This window comes from Excalfactoria chinensis, chromosome 5, assembly GCF_039878825.1.
Source record: "Excalfactoria chinensis isolate bCotChi1 chromosome 5, bCotChi1.hap2, whole genome shotgun sequence".
Taxonomy (NCBI): domain Eukaryota; kingdom Metazoa; phylum Chordata; class Aves; order Galliformes; family Phasianidae; genus Excalfactoria; species Excalfactoria chinensis.
The window spans coordinates 54331905-54346759 of record NC_092829.1 but is presented as its reverse complement, the minus strand read 5'-3'; the positions used below and the strand labels follow the sequence as shown (position 1 = coordinate 54346759).

Sequence of the window (14855 nt, the reverse complement as noted above, 5' to 3'; positions counted from 1 at the left end):
TAATACCGGAGATAAGCCAGACTGGCATTAAGTCATCTTTTGAGACAAGGCTTATTGTAAAGAAATGAGACTTTGACTCAAAGAGAGAGATTGAGGCACAGTGATGTCGTTTACCTGGCAGCAAAGGTTCCCTTCCCCACAACACTATCTGGCCACGCTCCATGCAACGACATAAAACAGAAGAATGGTGGTTATTTCTCTCCATTTAGATATAGGAAAAGTAAAGTAAAAAGGTTAAACAGTTTGGCTAAACTCCAGCCTACATAAACAATGGTGCAACAAGGCAGTAAACCACAGCCTAGTGTCCTCTGCATGGCACGGTGCTTTCCTTCTAACCTGCTTTTTGCCTTCACAATAACATCAGACTGTTTGAGCCAAGTGATGGGAGGCCCTCTAAGCACTCGTCTACTTAAATCACTCCAGAGTTCTGTCTTCTCCAGCCATCCTCTAACAGGATTTACTGCAGTACTGGGCAAAATTCTTGTTAAGGAGTCCCACCAGGTCTCAACACAGTGCTTGATGAGGAGAAATGGACAGGACAAGCTCCCCTAGGCTCAATATCCTCAGACACTTCAGCTTGTAGTTCTGGGAGAGGAAGAGATAAAGCCTTGTGGATACAACTTGACCAAGACAGAGAGCAAACAGGAAAACCCACCCTGTAAAATGGCTCCGAATATTCCCTTGTTGCTAAAGAAAGCTGAAGGGAGAAAAGCCCGGGGATCAAAGTAGAAACCGGAATTCATGCATTACTGTGTTCCGTGAGCAGCGCATGTCTTAGAAGTCATCCAATGAGACGACGAGGCAAAGGTTGAAGTGCAGCAACGCTCTCCGTCCTGCCAGTGTTCTTCTGCCTTTGTGAGGCAGTGAAAGCGGAAGGTGCTGCGAGAAATGGGGAGATCAGCTTGATTAGGAATTTCTTCGCCGACGCAGCTCACCATGGGTGTCTCCCACTGGCTCCTGGCTTCTGTGCTCCTTCTGCCGCTCTCTGTAACAGCACAACAAGGTAAGTTGCTGGAGGTCTGTGACCACAGAAATAACCCCCATGGCACCAGGCTGCTCCATTGCAACCAGCAAATGGCTTTTAGAGTCTTGCTCTAGGACAGCTTTGTTCAAGGGTTTTCTCTCTGAAGGTAACCAGAGGGATCTCAGTTCTCATTCTAACACAGTGTGAATTTCGGGCCATTTTGTGATTCATTTGTTGTGGGTTTTTTTCTTCCCCCAGGATGTTCTGTCTCCAACAGCAATCCCAGTGTTCCTGAAAACAACCTTCCTGGACATGTAGTGACCACAATCTCTTTGGAACCAAATTACTCTGTAACTATTGATCCTACCTCACTGGATGCCAGTTATTTTACCATCAATGGGTCTGAGCTGCAGCTGGTCAGTAGTGTGGACTATGAGGTAAGCCTTCAGCGGGCAGGCTGTAAGGATGAGGTGGGCAATGTTGGGATGCAGTGGGTTTCAGCCTGAGATCTTGATCTTCCAGGAATTTGTAGCCCAAGTCTAAAGCATACAGGTAAATATCTTTGAAAAATAAGCCTATTTCAGATGGGTTTTTTGTTCACTACAAGAGAGATCAGCCTTTTCACGGTCAGAGCACGTGGATGAGGGGGGCTGCGTGATATAACTTTCTTTCAATAAACCTGTAAGAATAAAAGCAATCAGAAGGTTTTAAACCAGAAAGGTGACAACTGCAGAGTTCAGAGCTCTTCAGGACTCATTGGAAAGGATCCCTGTTTGCCTGTCTTGAAATTCAGTTCCGAGCAGTGAGGTGATGTTGTGTGGAGCAAAAAGGCAGCGTAAAAGCTCCGTGTGCTTAGTTAGGATGCTGCTAAACTATTCTACCTCCCTGCAGAGTGCTGTACGCAGCCACAAGTGTCCTTAAGATGCCTTTCCAACAAAGTGAAAACCCACATTTGAGTAAAGAATAGCAGGCAAAGGTAACACCCTGCAGGCGCTGATGCACTTCCTGCATGGCACATTTCTGTTTCATTCCGTTTAAAAAGAAATCTCTGTTTGAACTTACCTAAAGTAGGAGAAAACAGTTAATTAGCTCTTCTGCCGTGTTACAGGGACCACAAAGTAGCTGTTGACGAGTCAGCTTTGACTCCAGTATAAAAAAGATCCCAGTGTTGATGAGTGGCTGTAAAAGAAAGAAGGGGAATAGTGAGATATGCCTGAAAACAAGATAAAGCCCAGCAGCGTTTCTGGTTCAGAAAGAGCCTGTACATTTCTAAAATGGCTGGGTTTTTGTTTTTGCATGCAGAGCGTCGCGGTGCTGTTAGTGACTCTGATCTGTGAGAAAAGCGCTGTGGAGGTGAGTGCTCTTCCAAACGCCCAGTTCCATCACAAGGCAGTGCAAGGAAGCATGTGCATCCCTCATCTCTTCCTAGTGGCTCTGTGAATGGTGGGGATGGGAACAAACCACAAACCCCCACACAGTAGGGGGGTAGAATCATAGAATCACCAAGGCTGGAAAAGGCCGACAAGATCATCCGGTCCAACTGCCCACCAATAGTTCTCACTGTACCATGTCCCTCAACACAACATCCAAGCACTCCTTGGATGCTGCCCCATCCAACACCCATCCAAGTGTTCTCCTTACACCATCCCCTCTACCACCTGATAATTCGGGACCAAGCCCTAAGACTCACTTTTCTCTTTGATTCTCTCGCTTTACTCCATCTGCAGAGTCACAGCCTGACAATTACTGTGACCATTATCAATCTGAACGATAACAGCCCAGTGTTTAAGGAAACGAACCTCAGCAGAGTTGTACCTGAGGTAAGGATTTCACAGAAGTGTGTTACCTGTGGGACAAAGGGATATGTACCAGGGAGACGTCTTCAGCCAGTGTCACAGAGAGAATAACCACAACAACTGTGTTTCAGGATGCAAAAGTGAATGCAACCATTGTAGACCGTGAAAGTGTAAGTGCTAGTGATGCTGACCTGGACATCATCTACTATAAACTCAGTTCGACGGTGCAGGTAAGCATCTTTCTTCTTTGGGGGAGGGAAGTATCGTTCTGAAGAGATCCTCATGTTTGATTCAGATGAGGCCCAGCTCTGAGGATTGCTGTGTGCCATCTGGTTCTCCAGCAGCTTCTGGGAGAGAGATGCCTACTGTGAGAACCAGGTGTTGGTCTGCCTAGCAGAACATTGCAGTCGATATTACTGATACTGACATTTTCTTGTGTTTATGGCTTTGCCACACGGTGCAGCTCAACGTTCACCTGGGATGTTTTGAGTCATAGGGTTCAGGGAAGTCACGATGGGATGGTCTGTAAAAAGATCAGGAGAGATCTTTGAACTTCACAGAGCTCAGAATTGCTCTGAGTCAGAAAGAAGTTGTTCTCCCGTTTGTCTACAGAGTCAGTGCAGAATGGAGACTGCATGATCTGCCCGAGATTTCAGAAGTTTATATCAAAGACAAAGGCAGACTTCGTTTTCTTCTTGATGTAAATCCAAAGGCAGCAGTTTTAACCTGCTTGTGACCATGACCACTAGTAGAGCTTTTCCATTTCTTCCCTCTCCCCCCACAGAACACCAGCGATTATTTTGCCATAAGAGGAGTCAATAACCCTGAAATCTACTTACAAAAAGCGTTGAATTATGAAAAATTTAACTTCACAACATTGCTCCTGTACGCAATGGTAAGTTACTTCGGAGCAACTAGAAGTTAAGCCTGAATGGGAGGTCTCTGGGATGGCAGGAGGGAGGGTGGATGGTGAGGGCAGTGGGTTTGGAGCAGCCTTCCACTTCCATAATCACACAGTGACTGCAACCAGCTCTGCATCCAGCCCACCTTTGTCAGCAGAATGTCAGCAGATGATTCACTGCTTGAGCTAATTTCATATGAGCTCCTACACCTCATACAGAATCAAGCTAGAACAGCTAAAAGACCTTGGGTTTTTGGGATCTTCTGACAATAAAACTTGCATCTTACAATTTGCTTTTGGGCACAGGATAATACTGAGGGCGTGAACGCAGTCATTCATACAGCTACTGCAACAATAAACATCATTATTGAGCAAGCTGACACCAGATCTCCCTGGTTCCTACCCTGCACCTTCATTGACACGGACAGAAGCATTTGCATCGGCAGCACCTATACTGGGAGAGTCAATATGTCCGAGATGTCGGTAAGGAGGCATGATAAAGTGGTATCCATCATGCTATTAGCACCTAATCATTGTCATGAGCTAGTGCTGGTCTTCAGGAATAAACACAGCCTTCATCAGCCTGGAAAGTGAAAGTTCTCCCTCCCTCCCTTCATTCCTCCCCAGCAATTAATCTGATTCTGCTCAGGTCATGCTGGGATGGGAGACTACTGGATAGCATGTGGTGTTGTAGCGTATTATGTAATACTTTGCCTTTCCATTGCAGACCGAACCTCTCACCTTGGAGCCAGGACCCATCTATGCTATCGATCCTGACTACATGTTTAATGAAAAGATTGTGTACAGTATTGTTGGTGGTGAGTGGAATTTGTCACCTCCTCCAAACCACAGTACTCCTATATCTCCTACATCAGTTGCCAAGAGGAGATACCCTTGGCAGCACTTGAGAGTTAAAGGCCTGGAGATTTTCCCCTCTGTTTCTGCCACGGAGAAATAATTAGGTGTGGAATTAGGTGCACAGAACATTGTGGATGAAGTAGAAGAAACAGACTGTACAGAGAGGAAGATGAAGAGAACTGCAGGCCCATAAGACAAGCTCCATGAAATCTGTTTCATGAGGGCTTCCTCTCACTGTTGGGAAGTGAGCCATGTTTTGTTTTTAAGCTTTTAGACCTGACTTTGCCAGCCTGGTCACACCACTCTCATACAGAATTGAGCTGAACCTAAAAACTCCCACATCCTCAGCATAACTTTCATTCATCGTTTCATGCTCTTCTTCCCCTGTTCATTACCACAGTCTAATCTGCCTTGTTTTATCCTTGATTTTAAAAGGGTTACTTGAATGTGGTGAAATGATTGCCCCATCACTGGCTGGGCTACTTAGCCATCTATTTCATTCAAAAGACTATTATTATTATTATTTTTAGAGACAGTGACTTCTAGATTAACCATCAAGGCAAAAGATCGTATTGGTCAGGTGGAGCGATCACTTTTATTTATTCCACATGGTCCCACATCTGAGACTATCCTCCTGATAACAAAGACATTATTGAACTTCAGGTTCCTTCTTGGATGTAGCGTGTCCTCAGTCCCCCACAATCAGTGGGAACCCAATAAGGGAGTTCTTATCTAAATACAGCCTACAGCATCTCGGAGTAAGGAAGACAAGCAAAAATGATACTTAAAGCTTAATGTGCATCCAGCACAGATGGTTTTATGATTCAGACACAGAGCAGTGATATAGGAAGCTGATTTCTACTTGTCTATCGGGGCAAGAAGGTTTCTGTGTCCAGGCTCCTTTCTTTCAGAAGAGAGAAAGAAGTGCTTCCAGAGCAGAATGCAACTCATAGTGAGGACAGTAAGTCCACAATGAGTCAGATAGGTAACAAGGCTGAATAGAGCTGCCTGCCTGCTAGATGCCTGGAGCTACTCAAAGCGGAACCCCACTCAGCTGTTCTCTGTAGCTTTAGTTCTTGGCTGTCACCAAGAGGAGCCGTGAGCTCCAGGTCGCTTTATGAACGTATCCCATGTTTGAATGGTCTTTCTGTTTCTTTAGGGAATGCTGATAACGTGTTCTCAGTGGATGCAGACACAGGAAATCTAACTATGAACAAAGTAGCAACTTCTCCAAATTCATACCGACTGCAGGTGATGGTAAGTCTGATGACACTGCAGACAGAAACCCAATAGAGCTGGCTTTCTAGGAAGCAGGGATCTTGTCATGTCAGGAATTAATCGCATTAATAATGAAATCTAACTTCGTCACATCCTCTTTTCCTTTCCCTCTTTTTTATTTTATTATTTTATTTTATTTTTGAAAGCATTTAGATCTAATAGCTGATCAGCATCTTAAGCCAGCTTTCATGTAAAGCTTTTGCAGGAGTCGAGGCCTTTTCTCTTATGATTGTGTTATATTATTAAAGCAAGTTAACTGAGTGGGGGCGTCCTGCTGAGTTCAAAGAATTCACTAGAAGGAATGTCTCTCTCTTTCTCCCCAGGCCACTCAAGTCAACAACAAACAGAAATACTCCATAGCCAATGTAGAAATTCAGGTCATCAATAAGAGTAACCATGCACCATACTTCGAGTCCAATATCTATGCAGGGACAGTGTTTGTTGGTCTGGACCCAAGAAGCTTTGTCTTCCAAGCTGGTGATTCTTCAAGCCCCTTGATGATAGCAGCACTGGATGATGACTTCCCCGATGTAAGAAATAGAAAATGCACTGAATTCTTCAGCCCTGCTTCAGTCTTAAAGCAGGATAAGCAGACATGGGGAAGGGGGAGGAGGGGAAAGACAAGCACATTGTTTTTTCTAGTGTCCCATATATTTATCTGGAAATTCTACATAGATTAGTAGCATTCGTGGTATGGTCTAATCTGGAGAAGCTGCTGCTGGACTCCTTTCCTCCAAGGACCAGTTGCACTTAGATTTAGGTAGGCTAACTGATTTACTGCAAAACAACATGCCAAATAAGCCTAGAACTAGCAAATACTGCAAATGGGTCCAAATATGAGGTTCTGAGAAGAGATGAGAAAGGCAGGATCCAATACAGAGTGGTCTTCCCTCACTCAGGTCCCGGTTAGTTACTTGTGGACCAGTCTGGGAAGACAAGACAGTCCACAGAGACCAAACAAGCAAGGACTTGCAGTCCTGAGCTGGAAATACTCAACCTTCTCCCTGTAATGGCTCTTTTTTTTAGGAGCCATTCTTAGAAAAAAGTATTAGAAGAAAGGAAGGGGAAGTGATTGACTGACCAGCCATTCTCTTCTCCCCTGTAAAACACAGGAAAATGTGATAGCTTTTGAGATAAGGGAAATTTATAAAGGAAAAATGATTGCTCTTCATTTACCTCCACCTTTGCATCCCTATTAAAGATGGAGCTCATCAATTTTCTCATCCAAGACAATTGGTAGTGGCCTCAAGTTGCAATAGGGGTGGTTCAGGTTGGATATTAGGAATGGTTTCTTCTCAGAAACAGCGATCAAGAATTGAAACAAGTTGCCCAGCGAAGTGATGGAGTCACTGTCCCTGGAGAGGTTCAAGCACTGAGGGACATGGTTTAGTGAGCACAGTGGCAATGCATTGGTGCTTGGACTTGGTCTTTTCCTACCTTGATGTTACTATGATTCTATGAAAATTACAAGACCCCTTGCACAGATGTGTTTTGTTTGCAGAAATATTAATGACACCAACACAAGCTGGTTAAGACTAGGGATGTTGTTGGGAGGCAAAACTTTCAGGATACATTCTTATGACAGAATAATGTCATACTGTGTACGTCTGCTTATACCTCAGGCATACTTGACAAGTCCTGCTGAGAGGCTCTTACAAAGATGCACGCAAAGCACAGCGAGGCTTAATCATTCGCTCTTCTGGTTTTTCAGAAAGTCAACCCAAACATTGAGTACTACATAAGGAACAGCACCGATTTCATCGCAACCAAAGATGGACTCATCCTGACCAACGTGATGCTGCAGACACCAGGGACTGCAATCATGGAGGTAAGGCAACTTTCTTTATGGCCTTGGCCAGGATTGTGAAAAGAAGGGAGAATAACAGGAAAGGAGTAACAAGGGTATTACTGCACTCTGCGTGACGCAGGCTGTATCTGGCACTAGCTGTAAAGTTGTTTCTTCTATCCTCCTGTGGAAAATATCATTAGAGACAAGCTATTTTTTCCCCCACACAGGCTGTTGCAAAAGATACAGTGAGTCTACAGGAGGGGAGCACTGTAGTCACAGTGGAGATCAACGCAGCCAAAGGTAGAGTTGGTATCTTTTGTCTTCTGGTTCACTGACCTCAGAGTGAGTTATCCCACCAAGCTGTGCTAGCTTTGGGGGTGGCACAGAACAGAAGGGAGAAGGAGCTGAGTGTGGTGCAGCTCCAGATCAGGTTTGTGGGCTGTGGATCCCTAGGAGATGTGATTAAGAATTAAAAATTCATCGACGTCCTAAACCCTCACCAGTTTATTAATGATAAACCGAGGGTGCAATTAAATGCAGAGACAGTACTCAAAGTCCATTGTCATAAACAGGCCAGTAGGAGGAAAATGCTGTGTTTCATTAATCATTAAACTTTAAAGAGATTAATTTACATTACAAAATGAAGCTGGAGATCTTAAAGAAAGAAACCCAGTGACAACTGGGTTGTCATCTTGCACACGCAAAGCTGATTAACCCCGAAGAAGGCTTTAGATTTTCACAGACAAGTGTCCAAACGTATCCTAGTTTTGCATGCTGGTGGAAATGGCTGAAGTGGGAACAGACGGGATCTACTTAGATAGAAAGAAACTTCTTGTACAGCTACTGAATGGTCTTAGATGTCATTAAATATCCCACTGCAGCACAAGGTGCTTCTTTGTCCTTCAGAAACTGTTTGGATCATTCCCCGAAGGGAAGTGTTGTGGTAAAGAGGTTGGTTGACACTGCTAGACTTCATTACACTTGTTTGTCTTTTCTTTTTTTCCCCCTGTAGCTGAAGCCTCCTCCTCTGATAAGATATACACTGCACAGGATATGGGCATCTTAGGAGGTATCTTAGCTGCGTTGCTATTAATTGCCTTAGTCTTCCTTGGACTGATGATATATAAACAGTATGGAATGACAGTCAAGTTCCTGATTAATAAAAAAGTAAGTGCCTTCTTTGTACCTGGCCCCTGTTTAGAAGTTGTTACGGACCGGAGGAGGGTTTCAAGTATGGGTGGGTTTTCTAAATATTACACGTTTGTGTGAAGTTGATGATCCTTGTGGGTCCCTTCCAACTCAGGGTACTCAGTGATTCTATGCACTGTCTGCAACTGAGCAATCCATCCCTGGCTCTCTCAGGTCTTTGGCAGCCCAGTAACTTCTATGCTTAGAGCTCAGGTTGTCAGACTGGATGATGATCTCTGCCTTAGGATGAGGAGTCTCCACTCTCCTGAAAGGAAAACTGACTTGTTTGCAGCTGTAAGGAGCTGTCTTGGAAGGGAGGAATAACAGCATTGCAAATTGTGGGAAATTATCCCCTATTAAAGGCTTTTTTCTTTTTCCTCCCAATGCAGAAAGTGAACATATCCACAACTATCAGTAAAGTCTTGCTGGTTTATACTGGGCAAAATCCAGCCAAGTCACTTGAGCCACACCCAGCCAATTTCTTTTCCTTTCACTACACTCACAAGGTGTCTCTTCTCCTGTAGTTCTCCAAGGATTTCCCTGGAAGCTATGACAATCAAGCTTACAAGCAAGACGAACATCCAGATCTGAGTGCCAACAAGCAGGAAAGCCCAGAATATATCAATGTAACCAAGATACAGCAGCCATCACTTTTCTCCACATCTTCTAGTGAACAAGAGATTCAGGGACTCCAGCAGACTTCCTCAGTTCCCACCATCATTTCTGACCAGCAAGCGGAAGAAGAAGAGGAAGAAGAAGAGGAAAAGATGGAAGAAGACACTAAGCAGGAAAAGGAAGTGAAATCTATCCTCAAAACAGACAGGAATGAGGGGGACCCAGGATACAAAGCTGTGTGGTTTAAGACCGATGTGGATCCAAGCGGAGAGAACGTTCAAGTGATTAATGACAGTGCAGCAGATTATGATGATGACAGTGATCAAGATTTGCAGGAGAACGAGAAGGAGGAAGAAGATTACAAGGATGATCACTACAGAGGTCTGGGAACATCCCTTGCCTCAGACAGCTCACCATTCCAAGTGTCAGTCAACATGTCTCCCAGAGGTGACAGTCATGCATAATGGAAATACGTCTGCAACTGTCCCCACACCAAAATGGAGAAACATCCATTGCTTGGGTGAGACAGAGCCCACCTTTCTGCTCAGGGCAAAACTGAAATGCAGGAGGACAAAGATGCCTGTCCTGCATGCAGAGATTAAAGCCAGAAGAGATTATAACTAATTCAAACTTCTAGCGAGACCTTGAAATATGACTTGGGATTTTGTGTGGGGAGAACATGTCCCATCCTTCTTCCTATTCATCCTAGAGTCCCCTCCATCGCATTTCCCAAGCTGGTAGGTATATCGGAGATGTAGCTGAACAGACTTTGAACCATTTATCTCAGCTCATGGTAGCAATTTAGTTGTATGATCCAGTGCTTTCCATCTCCTCTTGGTGGGTAAATGAGCCAGCACGGACTGCTCAGCTGTTCCCTTTAGGTGCTGCATGTTGACGTCAACTGCAGGGCGTTAGCCAGTGCAAATCACTCTGACCCTGCTGTTGCTCCCTTGTCTACATTAGGAGCTCAGTTCAGGACTTTGCTCTGCTCTCTGCAGGAGCAGCTGGCATGACACATGACTCCCTCCTGCCAGAAAATAACATTCAGATGACTGGAAGATGCTGTTTCCTCTGCTGCTGATAACCAAGGACTGATAACGTGTTCTTTACTGAAGGAATTTGCCAGTTATTATTCTTCATCACAAAACCATTCACTGTGCTGTCCTTCCTTGGCTGTGTCCTATATTTCAAGGCAAAGAGCTCCTGCCATAAGCTGCCTATAGAATATCAGGTGTATTTCCAACTCCCTGGACTTCTGGCAGCAATAGATGTCACTCCAAAGTGCTGGATGTGGATCAGCACATTGCTTCCCCTGTCCAACAGGACTCAAGCTGTTCCTTTTATCATTGCTGCTGAAAGTGGAGGTCAGCATTCCTCCACACACCCCACTTGGTGTAGATGATGATGTAGACCTCTTTGCATCCCCATTTTTTCCATTCACAACAGGCCCAGCAGGCTCTTTTGCTGGTAAAATACCATCTTTCAGGCTTTACCTAGAGCCAAGCTGCAGCCCAAAAGCAGAGGTGTTTCACTGAGAACAAGCCAGCGCTGCTGTGTTCAGCTTTTGGGTCTGGGCTTGAGCTAGAAAGCCTGCTAGCAAGATGGAACTGACCCACCTCCCCCAGCCTCTCCTCATCTTTCATCGGGCTTGTCCTCAGTTGTGGTCGTGTCATCTATTCAGCAAAGTGAGCACACCATTGCCATTAGGAGTAATGTGAGTGATGCTCTGGTCCAGATTCATCCATCAGTCAATTTCTTCCCAAATCTGGCAATCAAAAGCTGAAATGTTTTCCACCGACTGAGAGCGTGGCTGAGTGCATTTGCACCTTCTGTTCTATCAGTACAGAATTTGTGCTGTTGCTGGTTTTCCTGTTTTGCAGCTAGTTAGAGGGCAGCTACAGGCTGCTGAGTGTTCAGCTTTCAGTAAAAAGACAGGGAAGCCTGGGTCATAGATACTTACCTCACTTGCTCAGCACAGCAGTATGGGATCACATCAACATGAATGTCCTCCTAGGAAAGACACAACTATAAGTAATCCTGCCTGTGACTTAATGGGCTGTTCTCCATAACACTGTCATTACTCCAGATAAACCCATGAAAGGGAAACCCAAACAGAGCTGCTGGGATTCTCATGTACCCCGAAACATAAGACAGTCAGCTCCAAACAGGCTTTCATCCTCTTGGTTTCCACTGTTGTTTTTTTTCCTGTACATTTCCCCACCTTGCTGTTGCTAGTGCTCAGCTCTGCCAGGGTTTCTCTGATGAGAGCAGCCCTGCAATGTGGACTTCAGGAACTGTACTTTTGCTGAAGGTAGAGACTGAAATATGGGAAGCTTTTCTCCTTACTGCAATAAAGTAATTTGCCCAGAAAATACGACTGTGCTTTGTCTGATAACAGGGGGTGGGGAGAGTGCCTTATATTTACCTTGTAAGCATGGTTCCTCTGGTAGCTTAAGGTAATGCCCAGCAAATAGTTCCCATAGGGCTATGAGAACTCCCCAGTAATTGCTAATTGCTAGACCAACACGAGAGTGAGGGTAGAATTAAGCCTGTCCTCAATGCAGTTGCTACCCATGGAAAGATTGCTAATAGGTGAGTGAAACTGTAGTGTTCCTGCTTTGACTCCCTCCAGGCCTTTGCTTTTGTCACTTAATCTGTCTCAGGGTCAAAAAATGTTGTACTCCTGAAACAGCAAGTTCTCGATATCAGATAGGCAAAGGGAACAGGAATAGCACTGTGCTTTCTAACACTTGTGGGTGTGGGAAGAGACTGCAGAGGGTAGAGATCTGTGAGAGAGAGCAAAGTGCAGATAAAAGCAACCTGGTGTTTATCACCTCCTTTGCCCTCACAACTGGGACCAGTACTTACCAGAACCCATCTCCTGTTATTCACAGCACTGCTATGCGTGTTATAGTTGTCTGGTCTGTGCATTATTGTGGAACCTTAAGGCATAATGACCTGATAAGTGGCTGACTGGCATTGGGAAGAACTGCTGATTGCCAGGTCTGCCTTTAACAAATGAGGAAAGGCATTTCTGGTACGCAGATGTGTAATACTGAAAAGCAAGGAACATGGGCCAGGCCCAAACTTGCCCTGGTGGACTTAAATATGTGCAGCCAGTGAATGTTGGCTTGATTGCTATTGTAGCATGGCAAACTGATAACACCACCATGGTGATGCATGGGGGCACACACACATGTGCAACTATCCTGGATCAGCTGCCCTTTAACTGCACTAGAGCAGAAATACCTTTTTCAAAGCTGCAAAATCCAGGACTGCAAATTCGGGGCAGGCAGAGATGTTCCTCTACCCATGTGTATGATTGGACAAGCAGCAATGGGTACCAGAGATGGGCTGGTGGCCTCTGTCATTGTTATTAACCTGTTCCCCCACCACTCTTCAGTGGAGTGTGTGCTGTGGGAGGTAGCAGGTCACCAAAGGAAGATTTCCTTCCCAGACATGCCCGTGGGAAGGATTTCTTCCCTCTTACTCCTCGCACTGGTACACTAGGTTATTTTCCTAGCAGTCCCTCCATGCAAATGGTCTCTGTTTCCCTTCTCATTTCCTTCAGCATTTTGCTGGCTTTGGGGTTACTGGAGACATAACTTTACTTTCACTTTTACATTTTGAGACTGTTTTCTTGTGGACTGTCCTCCTTTAACTCTTCTTTCCATGTGGCTGGAGAAAAAGAAAAGGCCTTAGGCCAGAAGATCGTTCTTTGATAACCAATAACTTGATAAGCAATGGCTGAGCTGAATGTTTTCCAGCAGTATGTGGTTCTTGGTGACTGACACAGCGTAGCCCTTTACTGTGCCACACGTGTTCTAATCCTTCCTGTTGGCACAATGAATAGTGAATGGTTTGATTCCGCAAGTCACAATATTGGCACTCTGTCCGTCCTCTCCTGCTGTGCTGTTTGGGCTTTTGGCACACTGATGAGTCCCATCCCATTTGCAATCTGTTCTCATCTGTTGGTGCTTTGCCTTCCCCCATTGGTGTGCTTCTCATGCTTTTTGGCTGTATGTACTGACATGCAGCTTGAATCTGAGCACCCCTGCAATCCGTTGGTATTTTGTCTTCCCTTACCTGGCATGCATTTGAAATCCCTTCATTTTGCCACTGACCTGTGCTGCTCCCTGATGGCGGCTTCTTTCCCTGCAGCCCGAGCTGCTCAGCTTGTCCTTATGCAGGCTCTTTTATTCTTTTATCCTGTAAAGTTCATTCTGGGAAAAAACAACAACAACAACAACAGAGCTTAGTGTTTGTATTAAGACAAATTACACAACAGAACTCAAAAGGAAAAAATGTGTGTTCAGATAGTGCCATCTCACGGAGAGCAAAGGCACCCGTCTTTAATTCTACACAATTAGGGTTGAATTAAAGCTGAAAGAGAAGGCGCTTCTGCTGGCTCCTGCCTGTGCTTGGTCATTCCTTCCGTCATTCAGTGAGTATTGTAAGCATGAAGCTTTCACTGGAATCTCTTCTCTTGGGATAACAGTCCCATATAGCATGGAACCATATTTCACCTTCCTAATTATATTGCAAAAGATCACGGCCTCACAGATAACACTGTATATGTTCCCAATGAGAAAGAGAAAGGAAATCTGTCCTTTTCTTTGGCACTGATCTGACATACAAAGTTCACAACGCTTTCAATCATATTTCACTTGCTCATTCTTGGGTTCAGATCTCATTTAAGAATCAGTCCCACATTTTATTGCATGTTTGGTTCCCCTGGAAATCTATTTGTACCACGGTAAGTTCTGAGGGATGTGAATAGTTATGAAGTCTCCTGAAGGCCTTCTTTCTGAATCCAAGGGGTGTGAGATGAGGGATGCCCTGGCCACAGGGAAATGCACTGTGGGCCTCTGCAGTGGTTGGTTATAGACCTACCAAGGCTGAGCAGTCCCACTGGATATCCAGAGAGGAGTGCTCATTGGAGCTGTGTGCAGCCTTTGGGGTGATTCTGAGGGATCAGAATTCAACATGGAGAAGTGTCTTCTTTCCATGGAAAGGATGCTGGCCTTGAGAGCAAGAAGAAATTCAAGAGAACCTGGCCCTAGTTTGTTATTTTCAGGTCTTTCCCTAGCTACTTAAAGTCCTTCTCTCTGGATCTCTTTTCTCTCTCTTTCATGCTGTCTGGCTTTGTAGTAATCCATTTTCCATCCCAAAATAAACATGACTTGGAACCCCAAGTGGTCTTTAACACAATTACCATGGAGGGGAGGAGATGTGGGTCTTTCAGATACTCAAATCCAGTTTTAAAAGCAAAATATAGGCAGAGAGTGATAGTTCTCAGTCAGAGCAGCTAGCCTGTGCCTTGGCTAATCATAGACTCTTTTTTAGTAATCACAGAACATGCTGAATTGGAAACAGCCCACAAGGATCAAGTCCAACTCTGATGAGAAAAACAGAGGGGAAAAAAAGGTAAAAATCCCAGTAAGTGACAGAAATGTTTTTATAAGG

At 44.8% G+C, this 14855-nt stretch overlaps 1 protein-coding gene across 1 annotated transcript; it reads left to right on the top strand.

The window, feature by feature from the left end:
- Positions 1 to 871: 871 nt before the first annotated feature.
- Positions 872 to 9853, top strand: CDHR5 (cadherin related family member 5). The gene is made up of 14 exons (XM_072339168.1): positions 872 to 1003; positions 1223 to 1401; positions 2267 to 2317; positions 2692 to 2784; positions 2892 to 2990; positions 3545 to 3655; positions 3968 to 4144; positions 4389 to 4479; positions 5679 to 5776; positions 6121 to 6327; positions 7509 to 7625; positions 7814 to 7886; positions 8599 to 8753; positions 9299 to 9853. Exons 1-14 carry the CDS (start codon positions 937 to 939, stop codon positions 9851 to 9853), a joined length of 2073 nt encoding a protein of 690 aa, XP_072195269.1. The 5' UTR covers positions 872 to 936.
- The last annotated feature ends 5002 nt before the right edge of the window (positions 9854 to 14855 follow it).

Bases quoted from the DNA above. Each gene is read 5' to 3' on its own strand.
- CDHR5 (XM_072339168.1), top strand. From the start codon at position 937: ATGGGTGTCTCCCACTGGCTCCTGGCTTCTGTGCTCCTTCTGCCGCTC. The intron at 2,991-3,544 runs GTAAGCATCTTT...CTCCCCCCACAG, and splicing joins AACTCAGTTCGACGGTGCAG to AACACCAGCGATTATTTTGC. The intron at 5,777-6,120 runs GTAAGTCTGATG...CTTTCTCCCCAG, and splicing joins CATACCGACTGCAGGTGATG to GCCACTCAAGTCAACAACAA.